This window comes from Mobula birostris, chromosome 26, assembly GCF_030028105.1.
Source record: "Mobula birostris isolate sMobBir1 chromosome 26, sMobBir1.hap1, whole genome shotgun sequence".
In the NCBI taxonomy this organism is placed as follows: domain Eukaryota; kingdom Metazoa; phylum Chordata; class Chondrichthyes; order Myliobatiformes; family Myliobatidae; genus Mobula; species Mobula birostris.
This window is the reverse complement of record NC_092395.1, coordinates 51,826,532-51,847,111: the sequence shown is the minus strand read 5'-3', so window position 1 is coordinate 51,847,111 and position 20,580 is coordinate 51,826,532. Positions and strand designations below refer to the sequence as shown.

General features: G+C 44.3%; 1 protein-coding gene across 4 annotated transcripts in view; it reads left to right on the top strand.

The window, feature by feature from the left end:
* LOC140188412 (cystinosin-like) overlaps positions 1-20,580 on the top strand; it is a 93,028-nt gene that overhangs the window by 62,595 nt on the left and 9,853 nt on the right. For all 4 annotated transcript variants that reach the window (XM_072244659.1, XM_072244660.1, XM_072244662.1 and 1 more), the window contains 3 exons: positions 1,243-1,342; positions 17,693-17,812; positions 19,814-19,984. In XM_072244659.1, the coding sequence (XP_072100760.1) occupies positions 1,243-1,342; positions 17,693-17,812; positions 19,814-19,984 (391 nt within the window). The remainder of the gene's footprint in view (positions 1-1,242; positions 1,343-17,692; positions 17,813-19,813; positions 19,985-20,580) is intronic.

Here is a 20,580-nt window from a genome sequence, read left to right as displayed (position 1 = left end):
GGAAAATTATTACCAATGCATCCCCGATTTCTAAAGCCACCTCCTTAAGTACCTTGGGATGCAGGCCATCAGGTCCCGGGGACTTATCAGCCTTCAGACCCAACAGTCTATTCAACACCATTTCCTGCCTAATATAAATTTCTTTCAGTTCATCCATTACCCTAGGTCCTTTGGCCACTATTATATCTGGGAGATTGTTTGTGTCTTCCCCAGTGAAGACAGATCTAAAGTACCTTTTCAACTCGTCTACCATTTCCTTGTTCCCCATAATAAATTCACCCTTTTCTGTCTTCAAGGGCCCAATTTTGGTCTTAACTATTTTTTCCCTTTTCACATAGCTAAAGAAGCTTTTACTATCCTCCTTTATATTCTTGGCTAGTTTACCTTTGTACCTCATTTTCTCTCCACGTATTTTTTTTTAGTTATCTTCTATTGCTCTTTAAATGTTTTCCAATCCTCTGGCTTCCCACTCATCTTTGCTATGTTATACTTCTTCTCTTTTATCTTTATACTGTCCTTTGCTTCCCTTGTCAGCCACGGCCTCCCCTTACTCCCCTTAGGATCTTTCTTCCTCTTTGGAATGAACTGATCCTGCATCTTCTGCATTATTCCCAGAAATACCTGCCATTGTTGTTCCACTGTCATCCCTGCTAGGGTATTGTTCCATTGAACTTTGGCCAGCTCCTCCCTCATAGTTCCCTTTGTTCAGCTGTAATACTGACACTTCCAATTGGGGAATCAAGTACAGGACAGCATAGGTGAGAGATGAAAGATTTAATAAAATTTTCAGGGGCATCTTTTTTTTAACATTAAAGGTACTATGAAGAGAATGAGCCACCAGAGGAAGTGGTTGAGGCTAGTACTATAACAACTTTTCAGAGAAGGTTGGACAGGTGCATGAAGAGGAAATGTTTAGCAGGTTATGGCCAAATGTTGGCAAATAAGACTAGCTTGGATAGGCCTCTTGGTTGGCATGGATGAGTCTGGCTGGAGGGCCTGTGTCCGTGCTGTATGATTGTTGTACACTGTGAACCAAGTGTACGAGGCTGCAGACTGTGAAGGGATTAGTGTGATAAGTACTTGGACATGGTGAGCTGAAGAGCCTGTAGTTGTGCTGTGTAACTCAGATTTGGAAGTGTGCCTACAAAATGAATTGTGTGGCGGATTTGCAAATTCAATGTAAGCAGATGGGTTTATAATCATTGAGGTGCTACTGCATGATGCCTTTCTTCTCTCTTTCAGTGTGGTTGGACTGAATTTTGATTTTCTGGCACTAAATCTGACTGGTCATATCGCATATGGAATGTTTAATGTTGGTCTCTTCTGGATTCCAGATATTAAGGTAATATTCAATTCCACATATTACTGAAATACACATTTTCATTCTCTTCAAGTGCTAAAAACTTGCAGGTTTTTCTAATTAAATCCTTTGGGAAGGTATAAAGTACATGGTTACATCACGCAAAGGAACAGCATTTCATCCTAACAAAAAATGCGTTAATATTGGTTTAAAAATATCAGTAAACTATTCCTTGCCTATTGCATCATCAAATCATACAACTCAAAACACTCAACTTGTTGTACAAGCTCTTTAGAAGAGCTGTCCTATTAGTCCTAACACACTACTTTATCGTGCACCCTACAAATATTTAACAAATTGAAAAGTAATGCTGAGTCTTGTTTCACACAAAATGTTGGGAGAGACTCAACAAGTCAGGTAGTATCTATGGAAAGGAATAATGAGTAGATGTTTCACGCCAAGACCCTTCATCAGGACTCTATATTCCTTTCTGTAGATGTTGAGTTTCTTAATGAAACCTTGCTCATACCTGTCACATGTTTACTTCATGTATCCTGTATAGTTCAGAAGGAAACTGATCTATTTAAGCAGTTTTTACAGCTATAATTGCTTAAAGTAAGTCTGCATATCCATGAAACTGGATTGAAAATATTTTTGAAATAAAACACTAAACGGTAGATAGATTTTGTGGGAAAGAAGCAGAATTAAACTTCAACTCAGTCATGGAGTTAAAAAGTATAGAAATAGGCATTTTGGCCCACTGCGTCTAAACAAGTTCTGCTTGCCTGCATTAATGCCATGTCCCTCTGTGAGCTGCTCATTTAAGTATCTGTCCAAATGTCCCTTAAATATTGTTTCTGTTTCTGCCTCCACCACCTCTAGCAGTTCATTGCAGATGCCAACTATTTTTGTGAGAAAAAACTATCCCTCAGATGCCCTTTAAGTCTCCTCCCTCTTATGTCCCTACTGTCTCTCAGCCTCATGCCCTAGAAAGAATAGACTGTTCATTAGGATTAGTAAGTTATGAATCAAATATGTTCTAAGTGCCAGGAAAGAGGGTAGGATGGAGAAAAGAAGTAGAATATTTGACAGGTGAAGATCAAAGAATTGTGAGTAAGACAAGGTGACAGAAACAGCTGAGAGAAAATGGTGAAAGGTCAGGAATTGCAATCATGGAGGAGGTATTAGTAGAATGAAACGAATGCGGAGAGAAGAAAGGCATTGCTGGAACTACATATTGTGATGTCGTTCCTTGTAACCAGCAGTGTACTACAGGGTTGGGTGCTGGGATGCGTGTTGTTTATTGTAAGAGGTATGGTTAGTAAGTTTGCAGGTGACAAGAAATTTGGTGGTGGCATTGATAGTCCGAATTCAGAATGATATTGGTCATCAGTTAAGTTGGGCAGAGCAAAGACAGGTGGAATTAATCCTGATCAGTGTGGAGTGCTGCAGTTTGGAAGGTTTAATAAAAGTCATACATGTTCTGTGAATAGAGGAATGAAGAGACCTTATGTCTTTGAGTCCAAAGGACTGCAGCATAGATAGATAGGGTGGTGTGCATAATGCATGCATGCACTATGGTGAAGTACTTTGAGAGATTGGTGATGACCCATGACAGCTCCTGCCTGAGAAGTGATTTGGACCCACTCCAATTTGCTTATTGGAGCAACAGGTCAACAGCAGATTTCATTGGGTCTTCACTTGATCCTGGAATATTTGACAGCCAAGATGCATACATCAGGATGCTCTTCATTGACTACAGCTTGGCATACTTCGCACTACACTGCCGTGGCACACAGATATGTGCTTGATGGTTAACATGGGTCAAAAAGCCTGGTTCTGTTCTGTATGACTATAAAATATCAAAGTTGCTGGAAATCTGAAATAAATTGGAATCCTGGAAATTTTGAGCAGTTGAGGCTGTATCACTTCAGTGAAAGACTGAATTAACATTACATATTGATAGCCTGCATCAGAATTAACCAGTTCTGACACAAACTGGAAAGACGAGTTATCTGAAATTGTTGAGTACAATGTTAATATAGAAGCATAAGCAATAAGAACAGGAGTAGGTGTTTTGACCCTTCATACTTGCTTGCTTATCAATGTGTTTGAGATTGGGAAAGAGGCAGTATTAGATCTCTTGAAAAACATTAAGGTGGATTAAGTGATGGGTTATTGAGAGTGGCAGGAGATGAAATTGCTCGGGCCTTGGCCAAGATCTTCATCTTCTGAGTCACAGGTGAGGTCCTAAAGGACTGGAAGTAGCTAATATAGTTCCATTGTTCTAAAGGGAAAAAGGGATAATCCTGGAGACTAGTGAATATCACATCAGTGGTAGGGAAGCTAGTGGAGAGGATTCTTGGGGACAGGATTGATGAACATTTGGAAAACAATAGCCTAATGAGGAGCAGTCCACATGGTGTGCAAATCCTGGCTATCTTCCCTCTATATTTCAGATAAAGGTACTTGACCTAGAATAGCAACTGTCCATTTCCCTCCAGGCCTTTGACAAGGTGCCACACATGAGGCTGCTTACCAAGACAAGAGCCCCTGGTATTACAGGAAAGTTACTGACATGGTTAGATCATTGGCTGACCAGGAGGAGGCAGTGAGTGGGAATAAAATGATCCTTTTCTGGTTGGCAGCCAGTGAGTAGTGGTGCTCCGCAGGGGTCAGTGTTGGGACCACTTCTTTTTATGCTTTATATCAATGATTTAGATAATGGAATAGATGCTTTGTTGCCAATTTCGCAGTTGATACAAAGATTGGTGGAGGGGCAGGTAGTGCTGAGGTGGGCAGGTAGGCTGCAGAAGGACTTGAACAGATTAGGAGAATGGACAAGAGAGTGACAAATGAAATATAATGTTGAAAAATGCATGATCATGCACTTTGGTAGTTGAAATAAATGTCGGAGCGCCCCGGGGTATCAGAGGAGCCAATTTGGGTACAGAGGAGCTTACCTGGCTATAGACCATGTTGCTGCCCCTACTCAGAAGCACTGAAGTTGGTGCAGTATAACCATAGGAGACTGCCTTGGACATTTTGGTTGGACAGTGATAATGTAACTTGCCGTGGGCCTGTTACTCTTGTCTGGTGGAGGGATCGTTGACATAGGAGCTGTGTAGCGGAAGCACTGCAGCATGGCGTCTGAGCTCAGCTGCAGCCTAGCCTCACCCTTTGGTGTTGCCCTCCCATGTCTGAGCAGGCTGGATTGCCAGGGAGCTGTACTGTAGATTGCTGGACATTGTCACTCAGGGTCGTGGACTATATGAATATTCTTCTTTGCTTAATATTTTGAATATTACTTTCTATTTTTGAATGTTTGCTTGCTAATTTGAATATTTTGCACCTCAGCCCCAGAGAAACACTGTCTTGTTCAACTGTATCTATATATGGTTTAAATAATGATTAAACTTGATTTGACTTAATTTGACTTTGTTACATTCAATCTGTTCAATGGAGTCAAGTTTAGTACACACTCAAAATGCTGGAGGTCAGGCAGTATCTATGGAAAAGAGTGAACAGTTGATATTTTGGGCCGAAACCCTTCTTCCTTCATCCTGAAAGGGATGTTGAAAATTTGAGAGAATAGGTTTTAGATGAGCAATAAGAGAATTAGCGGGATCTCCATAATAACCTATTCACCCAGAGGATGGTTACAGTCTGTAACATGCTGATTCAGTGGTAAAGAAAACAATTGTGACAAGGTTTAAGAATAATGTGAATGAGCACTTGAATTGCAAAGAGACAGTGGGCTACGGACCAAGTGCTGACAAGTGATGCGTATAGATGTGTGTGATGATTGTCATCAAAGGGGTGGGCTGAAGGACATGCTTCTGTACTGTATGTAGACAGGGGAAGTAAGTGGACGATGGTAATAGGTAGATTACAATGTGGAGAGAACAAGGGCACATACCTTGGGAAAGGAAAACTCCTCAATGGCAAAAAAATCATTGTAGGTGTATAGCAAATTTGATGTGTTAATTGCTGAAACACAAAAAATTAGCTCTACTTGTATGCTCATAATTATATATCAAAGGTAATGGTGGCTTTCATTAGGAGAGAGTTGTTAAGATCGTTCCCTGGTGAGGTGACTTTTCGAGCACGTTTGGTCCCCACATATGAAAGAAAATAAACTGGCCTTGAAATTGCAGTAGCATAGATTCACAAGGTTGATTCTTGGAATCTGGGGATGCTCCTGTAAGAATGCATAAACTTGACCTTTGTGCACAGTAGGTTAGTAGAATGAGGGGTGATCGTGTTCAGATGTGCAGTCCTTTTTTCTTGCTGGGCAGTCTAGGACTGGGAGACATGGTTTCAGAGGAAGAGATTATTTAACACCATGACAAGCAGTCTCTGTTCAGAAGTATAAATATTTGAGATTCTCTCTACTGAATCCTGGATTCTTATTCAAGGCAGAATTGGTGGATTTTTGGCGGATGTGGGGATAAGTTAACCAAGTGAACAAGGCATGGAACTGTGCATAATTAAAGGACTGTATGATTACCTCTCGGCTCCGAAATTCAATCCCATGCTTGATGAAGGCCGATACACCGTACGCCTTCTTAACCACAGAGTCAACCTGAGCTTTGAGTGTCCTATGGACTCGGACCCCAAGATCCCTCTGATCCTCCACACTGCCAAGAGTATTACCATTAATACTATATTCTGCCATTATACTTGACCTACCAAAATGAACCACCTGACACTTATCTGGTTGAACTCCATCTGCCACTTCTCAGCCCAGTTTTGCATTCTATCGATGTCCCGCTGTAACCTCTGACAGCCCTCCACACTATCCACAACACCCCCAACCTTTGTGTCATCAGCAAACTTACTAACCCATCCCTCCACTTCCTCATCCAGGTCATTTATAAAAATCACCAAGAGTAGGGGTCTCCGATCAGATCCCTGAGGCACACCACTGGTCACCCACCTCCATGCAGAATGTGACCTGTGTGCAACCACTCTTTGCCTTCTGTGGGCAAGCCAGTTCTGGATCCACAAAGCAAGGTCCCCTTGGATCCCATGCCTCCTTACTTTCTCAATAAGCCTTGCATAGGGTACTTTGTCAAATGCCTTGCTGAAATCCGTATACAGTACATCTACTGCTCTACCTTCATCAATGTGCTTAGTCACATCATTTAATCAGGCTCGTAAGGCACGACCTGCAATTAAGTAGGGTCACTACAGCTTCATGAGGGGAGAGTTCATAGAACATATAGCAGGACAGCGCAGGAACAGGCCCTTAGTCAACACTGCCCAACGCATCTCCGGCATTAGCCTACCCGCTGTCAAGGACACACATACAGAAAGATGGTGGAAAAGGGCCAGTAACATGAAGTAGCACCCGTCCTGCTCTTGGATTGTTCGTCCCACTCCCATGAGAGAGGAAGCTATAAAGCATCCAATACCAGGACTACCAGAGTCAAAAACAGTTACTTTCCCCAACCAGTAAGGCTGATCAACACCTTCACCCACTAGCCCCTCTACACCCCTCACCACCACTACTACCTTATCATTTCCTGTCAGTCACCTTATGTACAGATACTCTTGTGCTTAGGGTCACTTTATGGATATACAATCAATCTATGTATATAAGCTATCTTATGTATTTATATTTATTGTGTTTTTAATTAATGTGTTATTTATCTTATTGCAATTTATTGTGCGCTGCATCGATTCAGAGTAACAATTTTTCACCTTTACACTTATGTACTGAAAATGACAATAAGCAATCCTTGACCCAATATGTTGTGCCAGACTAATTGGTCTAGTAATTAAACATCTATCCAAATTAATTCCTTCTGCTTAACAATGTCCATATGAGTCTATTTCTTGAACATTCATGTGCCTGTTTAAGAAGCTCTTACATGCCTCTAGACCCATTCCTGGCAGCACTTTCCAGGCAACCACCTGGTACATTTTGACCCTGGGACCTATCTATTCTATGGGAGAAAGATACCACCTATCTATTCTCTCTATGTCTTTTATAATCTTATAAACTTCAGTCAGCTCTCCCTTCAGCCTCCTCTGCTCACAGGAAAACAACCCAAATTTGTCCAATCTGTCCTGCCCTCTGATCCAGGCAGCATCCTCGACGCCCTTTTCAAAGCCTCTGCATCATTTCTATAATGGGGTGACCAAAATTGAATTATGTCTGAGGTTAATAGTTACTTGAGGAAGTGTCAGCCAGTGTGGATAGAGGGAAACCAGCAGATGTAGCATATGTGGGGTTTCTGAAGGTATTCAACAAGGTGCTATACAAAGGTTAGTTTGTGGATTTGGAGATGGTATACTCATGTGAATAGGAGATTGGCTAACTAACTGGAGCCAATAGGCTTAATGGAGCATATTCAGGTTGGTCAAACTGCGACAAGGGGACGTGCAGAGATATCGGTGCTACATCGTGTTCAATGTGCATTCACGATTTAAGAAGGAGAAACAGAAGTCCTGTAGCTAGATTCGCAGATGACATAAAGCTTGGAGGAACGTGAGCTATGATGCAGGTTGATTAATGAGCGATACTAAGAGTCATACTGCACAGAAATAAGTCCTGCAGCTCAAAGTTCAAAGTAAATTTTATTATCAAAGGCCAAGTATGTCACCATATGCAGCCCTGAGATTCATTTTCCTGTGGCCATACTCAGCAGATCTATAGGATAGCACGATCAATGAAGGATCAACCAGAACGCACAAGACATCAAACTGTGCAAACACAGAAAGTCCTTCAGATTCGAAGAAGACATGAAACCTGTCTGTGACGGAGTTTTAAGTGGAACAGCCGTTGCACAGGGTCAATCCCACTCACTCGGCAGAAGAGACCTTGAATCAGTGGCACGGACAACCGTTACCGCTGGAGACCTCTCCTGCTGCAGTGGATGACCAGGACGTCTAAGTGTCTTGTCGTGCTCTTGGTGCTCCACAACGCCTGCTGGGCCTGCCTTCTTGACCGCCGGACCATTAATCGGTCTCCTCCGCCCAATCTGCCAGGGCCAGACTTCACACGCTGGGATAGGCAGATCCCCTACCTCACCGAGGGTTGAAGACCAGTTGGCTACCCTCACCTGGTTTGGCCCGTCTGCCGAGATGGTTTACCGGGGTGTGGCTGCTGCGCGTGTTACAGCTACTTGGAGCCACAGGTGAGAGCTGAGCGCCAGGTGGGGACCGAAGGTGGACAAGCTGCCCTGTAAAGGGTATGGCAGGCCCCCCCACTGGAGGTGCTACCCCTCCCTAGACACCCCATACCCCCCAACACAAATATATAGTAAATAAATAGCAATAAATTAATAGAACACGTGGTAATGAGATAACGCGTCTTTAAAGTGAAATCATTGGTTGTGGGAACATCTCAGTGATGGGACAGGTGAGTGCAGTTATTCAAGAGCCTGATGGTTGAGGGGTAGTAACTATTCTTGAACTAGGCTTTGGGAGTCCTGATAGCAACAGCGAGAAGAGAGCATGACCTAGATGACGATGGATGCTGCTTTCCTACAATAGCGTTTCATGTAGATGTGCTTAGTGGTTGGCAGGGGTTTACACATGATGTACTGGGCCAAATCCACTACCTTTTATTGGATTTTCCATTCAAAGACATTGATGTTTCTGTTCAAAGGCTGGGATGTAGGCAATTAATACACTCTCCACTACACACCCATAGAGGTTTGCCAAAGTTTTAGATAACATGTCGAATCTCTGCAGACTCTTAGGGAAGTAGAGGTGCTGCTGTGCTTTCTTCACAATTGCAGTTGTGTGCTGGGTCCAGGACAGGTCCTCTGGAATAGTCCCACACCATTGAACACCTATTTATACCAATCCCATTTAACAGCACCTGGTTCCTATTCTGTTACTCAACAAATCCAGTTCATTACCGAACACCCAATCCAGAATAGCTGATCTCTTGGTGGGCTCAGGCACAAGCTTGCTCTTAAAAAGCCATCTTGTAGGCATTCTACACGTTCTCTCTCTCTTGGGATGGCAAATCAGCACCAAACTGATTTTCCCAATCTACCTGCATACTGAAATCCCTGCTGACTATCATAACATTGCTCTTCTGACATGCATTTTCTATCTCCCATTGGAATTTGTAGCCCACATCCTGGCTACTGTTCGGAGGCCTGTATGTAACCCCCATAAGGGTCTTTTTACACTTGCAGTTCCTTGACTCTACTTACAATGATTCCACATCTTTCTATCCTATGGCACCCTCCTTCGAAGGATTTCATTTCTTTTTTTTCCCTAAAAGAGCCATGCTGCCTATCTGCCTGCCTGCTGTTGGAAAGTTTCCTACTATCTTCCTTACCTGTGCCAACCTATTCAGTCCTTCCTCAATAACTGAAATAGAGGAACCTGGTGAAGAACCTCTCTTATGCAGTCACATTATTCCTGTTATGTATCACTAAATGTGAGCTTTGCATTGTCTCTCTGTACATATGACAATAATAAACCAATATTGGTTGAGTGAGTGAGAAAGTGGATATAATGTAGGAAAATATGAAATGGTTAACTTTGGAAGGAAGAATGATAAAACAGGCTTAAACAGGAGAAGCTGCAGCACAAGGGACTTGTGATGCTTAGACACTGAAAACCAGCTTTCAAAGGAAAGCACGTATTTGTAGAAAATGTCGGGAAAGAACTACATGTGAGGCCACACCTTAGAGGATTGTGTATAGTTTTGGCTTCCGATGTGTTACCTCTACATGCAGTGTCTTATCATATGGAAGTTGTAAACTCAAAATACGGAGAACCCATTTCATACAGGAAACATTTATTCTCTTGTAGGTTTCGGAGTCCTTGGAATTCTTTGTGTGTTGTAGATCAGAAAGACCTAGGGATGTAAGTGGTTAGTTCCCTGAATCTGGCATCACAGGTAGAAGCGGCTGGGTACAGTTTTGGTTACAGGAAGAACGAAAAAGAGATTTACAAGACTGTTGCCAGGAACTGATTCACAAGGTGAGTTTGTGCAGTCTAGGATGTGGGAGGAATAACCTTAATAGATCATGAGATTATGAGATGGTCTGTTGCCTCCCTGGTGCCAGGGTCCGCAATATCTCGGATCAAGTTCTCAGTATTCTTAAGAGGGAGGGTGAGCAGCCAGATATCATGGTCCATGTGGATAGGAAGAAGGAGGAGGTCCTGCAAAGAGAGTTTAGGGAGTTAGGTGCAAAGTTGAAGGACAGGACCTCCAGGGTTGCAATCTCAGGATTGCTACCCGTGCCACGTGCTAGTGAGCTAGAAATAGGAAGATAATGCAGCTAAATACATGGCTAAGGAGTTGGTGCAGGAGGGAGGGCTTCATGTTCCTGGACAATTGGGCCTTGTTCCAGGGAAGGTGGGACCTGTTCTGATGGGACGGGTTGCACCTGAACTGGACGGGGACTAACACCCTTGCGGGAAGGTTTGCAAGATGGTGCCGGTATCTGGCGACTCTGCGCGTGCTCTCCTGAGCAAATTGCCCTCTACACAATCCTATACCCGAGAAACCCTTCTAAACCTCCAATCTGCTACATCTAGCAAGATCAACAACACCTTGGTGAAGCTACTGACCCAGCTGGAAAGATCACCGCGCCAGAATTGCTTCTTCAACTCCGGACCGCACCTGGACACGACAAGCGAGGCCTGGTCCGAGGCCCACCACATTCCTGAAGACCCGCGGCCTGCTACTGTGCCGGAGCGCTTGGAGACGCAGCCCATTCCAACCAGCACCTCTCCGGAGCAGGCAACCACACAGAAATGACGTCGGAGACCTCAAGGTGCCCCAGAGGCTTCCCCGAAGCGACCACCGTAAAGCCCCGTTGGTGGACATCCACAGCTGCCGGAAATGAGGCCTCCGCTGCCGACCTCGGAAATCGAGCCCGAGGCTCGGCTGGAGCGGAGGCCTCTGCAGCTGTGACTCAGCTCATGGACTTGTTTCAGCCAGGAGCCTGACCCGACCCAATCGACAGCCTGGGCCCGCGGCAGCTGGAAGTGGCAGCAGAGCCTCCCCCATCACTCAGCCCGACCCGGAGCACCTGACAACGCGACCCGACGATCGATCCCCGCGGGAGGCGTCCACCAATCTCAAAGAGCTGACAACAACACACTGCATCGATGGAAACCTGGAAAGATGCACTATTTACCAAGGAAGCGTGGGAAAAGAGCTGGGCTGCTGGTCAGATTGAAGCTGAGGGGCTTCAGGGTCCCTATGCCCACCATCCTACTAGCTAATGTGCAAGCTATAGAGAACAAGGTGGATGATCTTAAAGGGAGACTCACCTACTGCAGGGAGATGCAGAACTGCTGTGTATTCTGTTTCACCGAGACCTGGCTCTCCCCTGCCACCCCCGACTGTGCCATCCGACCGGAGGGATTTTTGATCCATCGGATGGACCGCACGGCGTCTTCGGGCAAGGCTAGGGGAGGTGGTGTCTGCCTACTGATCAACACTGGGTGGTGCTCGGACACAGTGGCACTGACAAGCTCCTGCAGCCTGGACCTGGAACACCTGTCCGTGAAGTGTCGTCCCTACTATCTGCCACGGGAATTCACCTCGGTCATACTGACAGCGGTCTACATTCCCCCCCAGGCAGACGTGGAGTGTGCTCTGAACATACTGTATGCCAACATCAGTGAACTTGAGACCAGGTACCTGGAGGCTTTGCTCATTACAGCCGGGGACTTTAACCAGGCCAACCTCAGAAAGGTGCTGCCAAAGTTATACCAACATGTCTCCTGCCCCACTAGAGACCTGAATATACTTGACCACTGCTACACAGCAATCAAGGATGCCTACCATTCCATTCCACGACCTCACTGTGGCTTTGATATCAATTGCTATGAAGTGCTTCGAGCGATTAGTTATGGCACACATCAACCACAGCCTACCGGTCAACCTCGACGCTTTGCAATTCACCTACCAGAGCAACAGGTCAACGTCAGATGCCGTCTCTCTGGCCCTACATTCCTCCTTAGAACACCTGGAGCATATGTAAGGCTCCTTTTCATTGACTACAGCTCTGTCTTTAATACCATCATTCCAAATAAACTGATTCCTAAGCTCCAGAACCTGGGCCTTAGCACTCAGACCTGCAGCTGGATCTTCAACTTCCTCACAGACAGGACCCAGGCTGTAAAAATAGTGGACAAGCTCTCCTCTACAATCACTCTGAGCACCGGTGCCCCACAAGGTTGTGTACTCAGCCCCCTGCTGTACTCACTGTACACCCATGATATGGAGCCAAGTTTCCATCAAACTCAATATATAAGTTTGCTGATGACACAACAATTGTAGGCCGTATCTCGGGTAATGATGAGTTTGAGTACAGAGAGGAAATTAAGAACCTGGTGGCATGGTGCAAAGACAATAACCTATCCTTCAACGTCAGCAAGACGAAGGAATTGGTTGTTGACTTCAGAAGGAGTAGCGGACCGCACGACCCCATTTACATCGGTGGTGCGCAAGTGGAACAGGTCAAAAGCTTTAAGTTCCTTGGGGTCAATATCACAAATGACCTGACTTGGTCCAACCAAACAGAGTCCATTGCCAAGAAGGCCTTCCAGCACCTTTACTTCCTGAGAAAGCTAAAGAAATTTGGCCTGTCCCCTAAAACCCTCACTAATTTTTATAGATGCACTGTAGAAAGCATTCTTCTAGGGTGCATCACAACCTGGTATGGAAGTTGTCCTGTCCAAGACCGGAAAAAGCTGCAGAAGATCGTGAACACAGCCCAGCACATCACACAAACCAATCTTCCGTCCTTGGACTCACTTTACACCGCATGCTGTCGGAACAGTGCTGCCAGGATAATCAAGGACACGACCCACCCAGTCAACTCACTTTTCATCCCTCTTCCCTTGGGGGAGAAGACTCAGGAGCTTGAAGACTTGTACGGCCAGATTTGGGAACAGCTTCTTTCCAACTGTGATAAGACTGCTGAACAGATCCTGACCCGGATCTGGGCAATACGTTCCAAATATCCGAACCTGCCTCTCAGTTTTTTTGCACTACCTTACTTTCCCTTTTCTATTTTCTATTTATGGTTTATAATTTAAATTTTTGATATTTACTATCGATTTGTACTCCAGGGAGTGCGAAGCGCAGAATCAAATATCGCTGTGATGATTGTACGTTCTAGTATCAATTGTTTGGCAAAATAAAATATAAAGTATAGTGCTGCTCCGGAGGGTTTAAACTAGATTTGCAGGGGGAGGGGAACCAGAGTGTTAGAGCAGATAGTGAGGTGGAGGAGGATAAAGGTCATGCGAGAACTGCAAGAGTAAAGTCAGATCTAACGTAAAGAGGAGTGCATGGAGTAAAGCCAGATCTAACGTAAAGAGGCTTTGAGGAAAGGGAAGCAGAATAAAGGGTGTAAAAAGGTAGTAAGGTAGAATGGCTAAGGTGTGTGTACTCCAATGCAAGAAGCATCAGGAACAAAGGTGATGAACTGAGAGCTTGGATGGAATTATGATGTAGTGGCCATTACGGAGACTTGGCTGGCACCAGGGCAGGAATGGATTCTCAATATTCCTGGATTTCAGTGCTTTAAAAGGGATTGCGGGGGGGGGGGGGGGAACAGGGAGGAGGGTTGCCATTACTGGTCAGGGATACTAATACAGCTACAGAAGGGGTGGGTAATGTAGCAGGATCCTCTTTTGAGTCAGTATGGGTGGAAGTCAGGAACAGGAAGGGAGCAGTTACTCTATTGGGAGTATTCTATAGGCCCCCTGGTAACAGCAGAGATACCGAGGAGCAGAGTGGGAGACAGAGTTTGGAAAGGTGTAAAAATAACAGGGTTGTTATCATGGGTGACTTTAACTTCCCTAATATTGATTGGCACCCGATTAGTTCCAATGGTTTAGATGGGGCAAAGTTTGTTAAGTGTGTCCAGGACGGATTCCTGTCACAGTATGTTGACAGGCCAACTAGGGGGAATGCCATACTAGATCTAGTATTAGGTAACAAACCGGGTCAGGTCACAGATCTCTCAGTGGGTGAGCATCTGGGAGACAGTGACCACCGCTCCCTGGCCTTTAGCATTATCATGGAAAAGGATAGAATCAGAGAGGACAGGAAAATTTTTAATTGGGGAAGGGCAGATTATGAGGTTATAAGACTAGAACTTGCGGGTGTGAATTGGGATGATGTTTTTGCAGGGAAATGTACTATGGACATGTGGTCAGTGTTTAGAGATTTCTTGCAGGACATTAGGGATAAATTTGTCCCAGTGAGGAAGATAAAGAATGGTAGGGTGAAAGAACCATGGGTGACAAGTGAGGTGGAAAATCTAGTCAGGTGGAAGAAGGCAGCATACATGAGGTTTAGGAAGCAAGGATCAGGTGGGTCTATTGAGGAATATAGGGTAGCAAGAAAGGAGATTAAGAGGAGGCCGAGGAGAGCAATAAGGGGGCACGAGAAGGCCTTGGCGAGTAGGGTAAAGGAAAACCAAGGCATTCTTCAATTATGTGAAGAACAAAAGAATGACAGGAGTGAAGGTAGGACCGATTAGAGATAAAGGTGGGAAGATGTGCCTGGAGGCTGTGGAAGTGAGCGAGCTCCCTAATGAATACTTCTTTTCGGTATTCACCAATGAGAGGGAACTTGATGATGGTGAGGACAATGTGAGTGATGTTGATGTTCTGGAGCAGGTTGATATTAAGGGAGAGGAGGTGTTGGAGTTGTTAAGACATTAGGACGGATAAGTCCCCGGGGTCTGACAGAATATTCCCCAGGCTGCTCCACGAGGCGAGAGAAGAGATTGCTGAGCCTCTGGCTGGGATCTTTATGTCCTCGTTGTCCACGGGAATGGTACTGGAGGATTGGAGGGAGGCGAATGTTGTCCCCTTGTTCCAAAAAGATAGTAGGGATAGTCCGGGTAATTATAGACCAGTGAGCCTTACGCCTGTGGTGGGAAAGCTGTTGGAAAAGATTCTTAGAGATAGGATCTGTGGGCATGTAGAGAATCGTGGTCTGATCAGGAACAGTCAGCATGGCTTTGTAAAGGGCAGATCGTGTCTAACAAGCCTGATAGAGTTCTTTGAGGAGGTGACCAGGCATATAGATGAGGGTAGTGTAGTGGATGTGATCTATGTGGACTTTAGTAAGGCATTTGACAAGGTTCCACATGGTAGGCTTATTCAGAAAGTTAGAAGGCATGGGATCCAGGGAAGTTTAGCCAGGTAGATTCAGAATTGGCTTGCCTGCAGAAAGCAGAGGGTCATGGTGGAGGCAGTACATTCGGATTGGAGGGTTGTGACTAGTAGTGTCCCACAAAGATCTGTTCTGGGACCTCTACTTTTCGTGATTTTTATTAACGACCTGGATGTGGGAGTAGAAAGGTGGGTTGGCAAGTTTGCAGATGACACAAAGGTTGGTGGTGTTGTGGATCGTGTAGAGGATTGTCGAAGATTGCAGAGAGACATTGATAGGATGCAGAAGTGGGCTGAGAAGCGACAGATGGAGTTCAACTGGGAGAAGTGTGAGGTGATATACTTTGGAAGGACAAACTCCAAGGCAGAGTACAAAGTAAATGGCAGGATACTTGGTAGTGTGGAGGAGCAGAGGGTCTGGGGGTACATGTCCACAGATCCCTGAAAGTTGCCTCACAGGTAGATAGGGTAGTTAAGGAAACTTATGGGGTGTTAGTTTTCATGAGTCGAGGGATAGAGTTTAAGAGTCACGAGGTAATGATGCAGCTCTATAAAACTCTGGTTAGGCCACACTTGGAGTACTGTGTCCAGTTCTGGTCACCTCACTATAGGAAGGATGTGGAAGCATTGGAAAGGGTACAGAGGAGATTTACCAGGATGCTGCCTGGTTTAGAGAGTATGCATTATGATCAGAGATTAAGGGAGCTAAGGCTTTACTCTTCTGAGTGAAGGAGGATAAGAGGAGATATGATAGAGGTATACAAGATATTCAGAGGAATAGATAGAGTGGACAGCCAGCACCTCTTTCCCAGGGCACTACTGCTCAATACAAGAGGACATGGCTTTAAGGTAAGGGGTGGGAAGTTCAAGGGGGATATTAGAAGAGGGTTTTTTACTCAGAGAGTGGTTGGTGCGTGGAATGCACTGCCTGAGTCAGATACACAAGTGAAATTTAAGAGACTACTAGACAGGTATATGGAGGAATTTAAGGTGGTGGGTTATTTGGGAGGCAGTGTTTAAGGGTCGGCACAACATTGTGGGCCGAAGGGCCTGTACTGTGCTGTACTATTCTATGTTCTTAAGACCATAAGATCATGAGAGGCATGAATAGAGTGAATGCACTCATTCATTTTCCCAGAAAAGAGGGCGTAGATTTAAGCTGAGAGGGGCCAGATTTAAAATGTGGGCAACTTCATCATTCAGAGAGCTGGGATGAGCTGCCATTGGAAATGTTTGATGCAGATGCTATAACAATACCCAAAGACGGATAGGAAAGGTTTCAGGGTGTATGGGTCAAATGTAGGTAAAGGGATTTGCTTAATTGGGAATCTTGGTCAGGTTGGACCAATTGGGTTGAAGGGCTAGTTTCTATGCTGTATCACTCTAAGACTCTATAATAGTCCAATGTGTGTTTCTACTTTTTTTTAATTATTCATTTATGGGAAGTGGGTATTGCCAGCTAAGCCAGCATTTATTGCCCTTGAGAAGGTGGTGATGAGCTGCCTTCTTGAACTGCTACAGTCCCTGAGGTGTAGGTACACCTACAGTGCTGTTAGGGAGGGAATTCCATGATTTTGACCCAGCAACATTGAAGGAATGGCGATATGTTTCCAAGTCAGGTTGGTGAGTGACTTGGAGGGGGATTTCCAGGTGGTGTTCTTCTGTATCTACTGTTCTCGTCCTTCTAGATGGTAGTGGTCGTGGGTCTGGAGGTGCTGCCTTGGGAACTTTGGTGTGTTGTTGCAGTGCATCTTGTAGACAGTACACATTGCTGCAACTGTCCGTCGATGGTGGAGGGATTGGATGCTTGTGGAAGGGGTACCAATCAAGTGGGCTGCTTTGTACTGGATGATGTCAATGTTCTTGAGTGTTGATGGAGCTGCACTCATCCAGGCGAGTGGCAAGTATTCCATTACACTCCTGACCTGAGCCTTGTAGATGGTGGACAGGCTTTGGGGAGTCCAGAGGTGAGTTACACACCGCAGGATTCCTAGCTTTTGTCCTGCTCTGGCAGACATGGTGTTTATATGGCTAGACCAGTTCAGTTTCCTTGGTAACCCCAAGTTTGTTGATAGTAGGGGATTGAGTGATGGCGATGCCACTGAATGTCAAGGGGCGATGGTTAGAGCCTCTCTTGTTGGAGATGGTCATTGCCTGGCACTTGTAAGTTGTTTACTTTGTTGATCTGCTTGGGGCTTTAATTCCAAGAATGTCATTAAATTAATATTCAGTAACTGTGTATAATTATGTTTGCTGCTGTTTCAGAATGAGTTTTTGAAGTATAATCCAGGAGGGATAAACCCAGTAGGTGCCAGCGATGTCTTCTTCAGTCTTCATGCCATCTTTCTGACAGTACTTACAGCCTGTCAGTGTTTTCTGTATGAGGTTAGTCATCTTCTGAGATGCTAATATATTCATGATTTTGGAATGATATAGTATTTTCCCTACATTTACTTGTACTTCTCCTAGTCAAGTCCTATTCCAATACTATTTTAAACGTCTCCTCTTAATTGGTTGCCTTTAAGGACTGTAAAAAATGTTGCTTCTAACTTCTGTTTTTGTTGAATCTTTGCTTCCCTCAATAATTTATACAGTGGCCACTGAGAATCTGTCAGAATTGTAAAACCTTATTAAATAAGACCATAAGACATAGGAGATTTAGGTCATTTGGCCTGTCAAGTCTGTTTTGACATTCAATACATGGCTGATCCTTTATCCCCCTCCTCAGCCCCACTCCCCAGCCTTCTCTTTGTAACCTTTGATGCCGTGTCCAATCAAGAACCTGTCAAGCTCTGCCTTAAACACATCCAATGACCTGGCCTCCACAGCTGCCTGTGGTAATAAATTTCACAAATCTACCACCCTCTGGCTAAAGAAATTTCTCCGCATCTCTGTTTTAAATGGATGCCCCTCTATCCTGATGCTGTGCTGTCTTGTCTTAGACTCCTTCACCGTCAGAAACATCCTTTCCATGTCAGCTCTGTCTAGGCCTTTCAATATTCGAAAGGATTCAATGAGATTCCCCCTCATCCTTCTAAATTCCAGTGAATACAGGCCCAGAGATATCAAACGTTCCTCATATGATAACCCTTCCATTCCCGGAATCATCCTTGTGAACCTCCTCTGGACCCTTTCCAATACCAGCACATCTTTTCTTAGATGAGGAGCCCACAACTATTTACAACACTCAAGGTGAGGACTCACCAGTGTCTTATAAAGCCTCAGCATCACATCCCTGTTCTTGTATTCTAGACCTCTTGAAATGAATGTTAACATTGCATTCACCTTCCTCACCACTGACTCTACCTGCAAGTTAACCTTTAGGGTGTTCTGCACAAGGACTCCTGAGTCCCTTTGCATCTCAGATTTTTGGATTCCCTGCCCCCCCCCCCCGCCATCCATTTAGAAAATGGTCTGCACATTTATTTCTTCTACCAAAGTACATGACCATGCATCTTCCAACATTGTATTTCATTTGCATTCTCTTGCCCATTTCTCAAATCTGTCTTTCTGTAGCCTACCTATTTCCTCAACACTACCTGCTCCTCCACCAGGTCATGCCTTCCACCCTGAACTGGATACCATTCCAACTTCCATTCTAACTGTTAATCGTTCATTTCAGGTAAAATTTGAGTGAATCTGCAGTCTTCCCTTTTGAGACAAGGTTCAAATGTTTACCATATGAAATATCTGGAACCACACAGAACAGTTTGTACTGAACCCATGTCCTGTACACACTCAGCTTTACCTTGTTATCTGTCCTGATCTATAAGATGCTATTTCTGCATTTTCAATTCTCCATGTACAGGTAACTGTAACTCTGGATCTCTGTTTCTCCAGACCTTTTAAGTCTTTGATTTACAATGTTTTTCTGATGCTTCCTTTCTCTCAGCACTGAATTGTATTTTCTGTCATTCTGCTAACTGATCAGCACTCCTCTTCACTCCTGCATTTAGTATCAGAAATAATTATGTTGTTCCTGCAAATAATTTACAAAAATAAAATGTTGTCATTATCTTTTTTCCACCAGTCCTGAAACCATTCATTTGCCCTAACTTTGTGCTGTTGTAGCTAAGTTATTCTATCTAACTATGCCGTTTTAATCTATCACTGCCTTATGCCTTATGTTTGCAAATTTACGTGGCATTTAAAATTCCTTTTTAACTTCCCACTGCATGATGAAAGGATTACTTAATATTGTCACCTTATGATCTGCAGACTTCTGTCTCATCCACCCCAGAGGCTCCTATAGACTGAGCCTGGCTTCATTCAAATACAGCATCAAATAATCATTCAAATAATGCTTTTGCCATTTGAGAATTTTTGTTCAACATCTTTGAGGTAATGCTGTGTTTTGACATTCTGTCTTGCATTCATATGCCACAGAGAGGACAGCAGAAAGTATCGAAGCTTGCCACTTTACTTCTAGCAGCTATCTGGCTATTTGGTCTTATCACCCTGTTTGTGACCATCGCTGGCAAAATCACATGGCTACAATATCTCTACTATTTCTCTTACATCAAACTTGTGATCACACTGATCAAATATATCCCTCAGGTAAGTAGTGATTGTTGTGCATTTAATATTTCAGTAATATTTGAGTTATGTTGTAACTACACTATATTGTTTGATAAAGCATTTTTTGTTATTTACATAATTCATTGTAAAAGTACATGAATGGCACATGTAATAACACCACCGTGTCTAAGAGTAGACACGTTACTCCTGGGTCTGTATTTTTCTTTGATGAGCCAGCATGTCACAGGGTACAGTGTGAGTATGTTGCTGGTTTTTATTCGTGCAACAAAATGAGCAGGGAAATCTAATGTGTGAGTGATTCATTTAATCACCAGTTATGCTGAGGACAGCAGCCTCTCTACTTCCTTAGTCTTCGGAGATCTGGCACGTCACCAAAACTCTGATAAACTTCTATAGATGTGTAGTGGAGAGTGAATCGACTGTCTGCTTCACAGCCTGGTATGGAAATTCCAATGTGGAAAATCTTACATAAGGTGGTGGATTTGGGCCAGTACATCACAGGGAAAGCACCCCCCCCGCCCTCAAACACTGACCACATCTACATGAAACACTGTTGTTGGAAAGCAGCACCCATCGTCAGAGATCTTCCACCCCCAGGCCGTCCTCTTGATGCT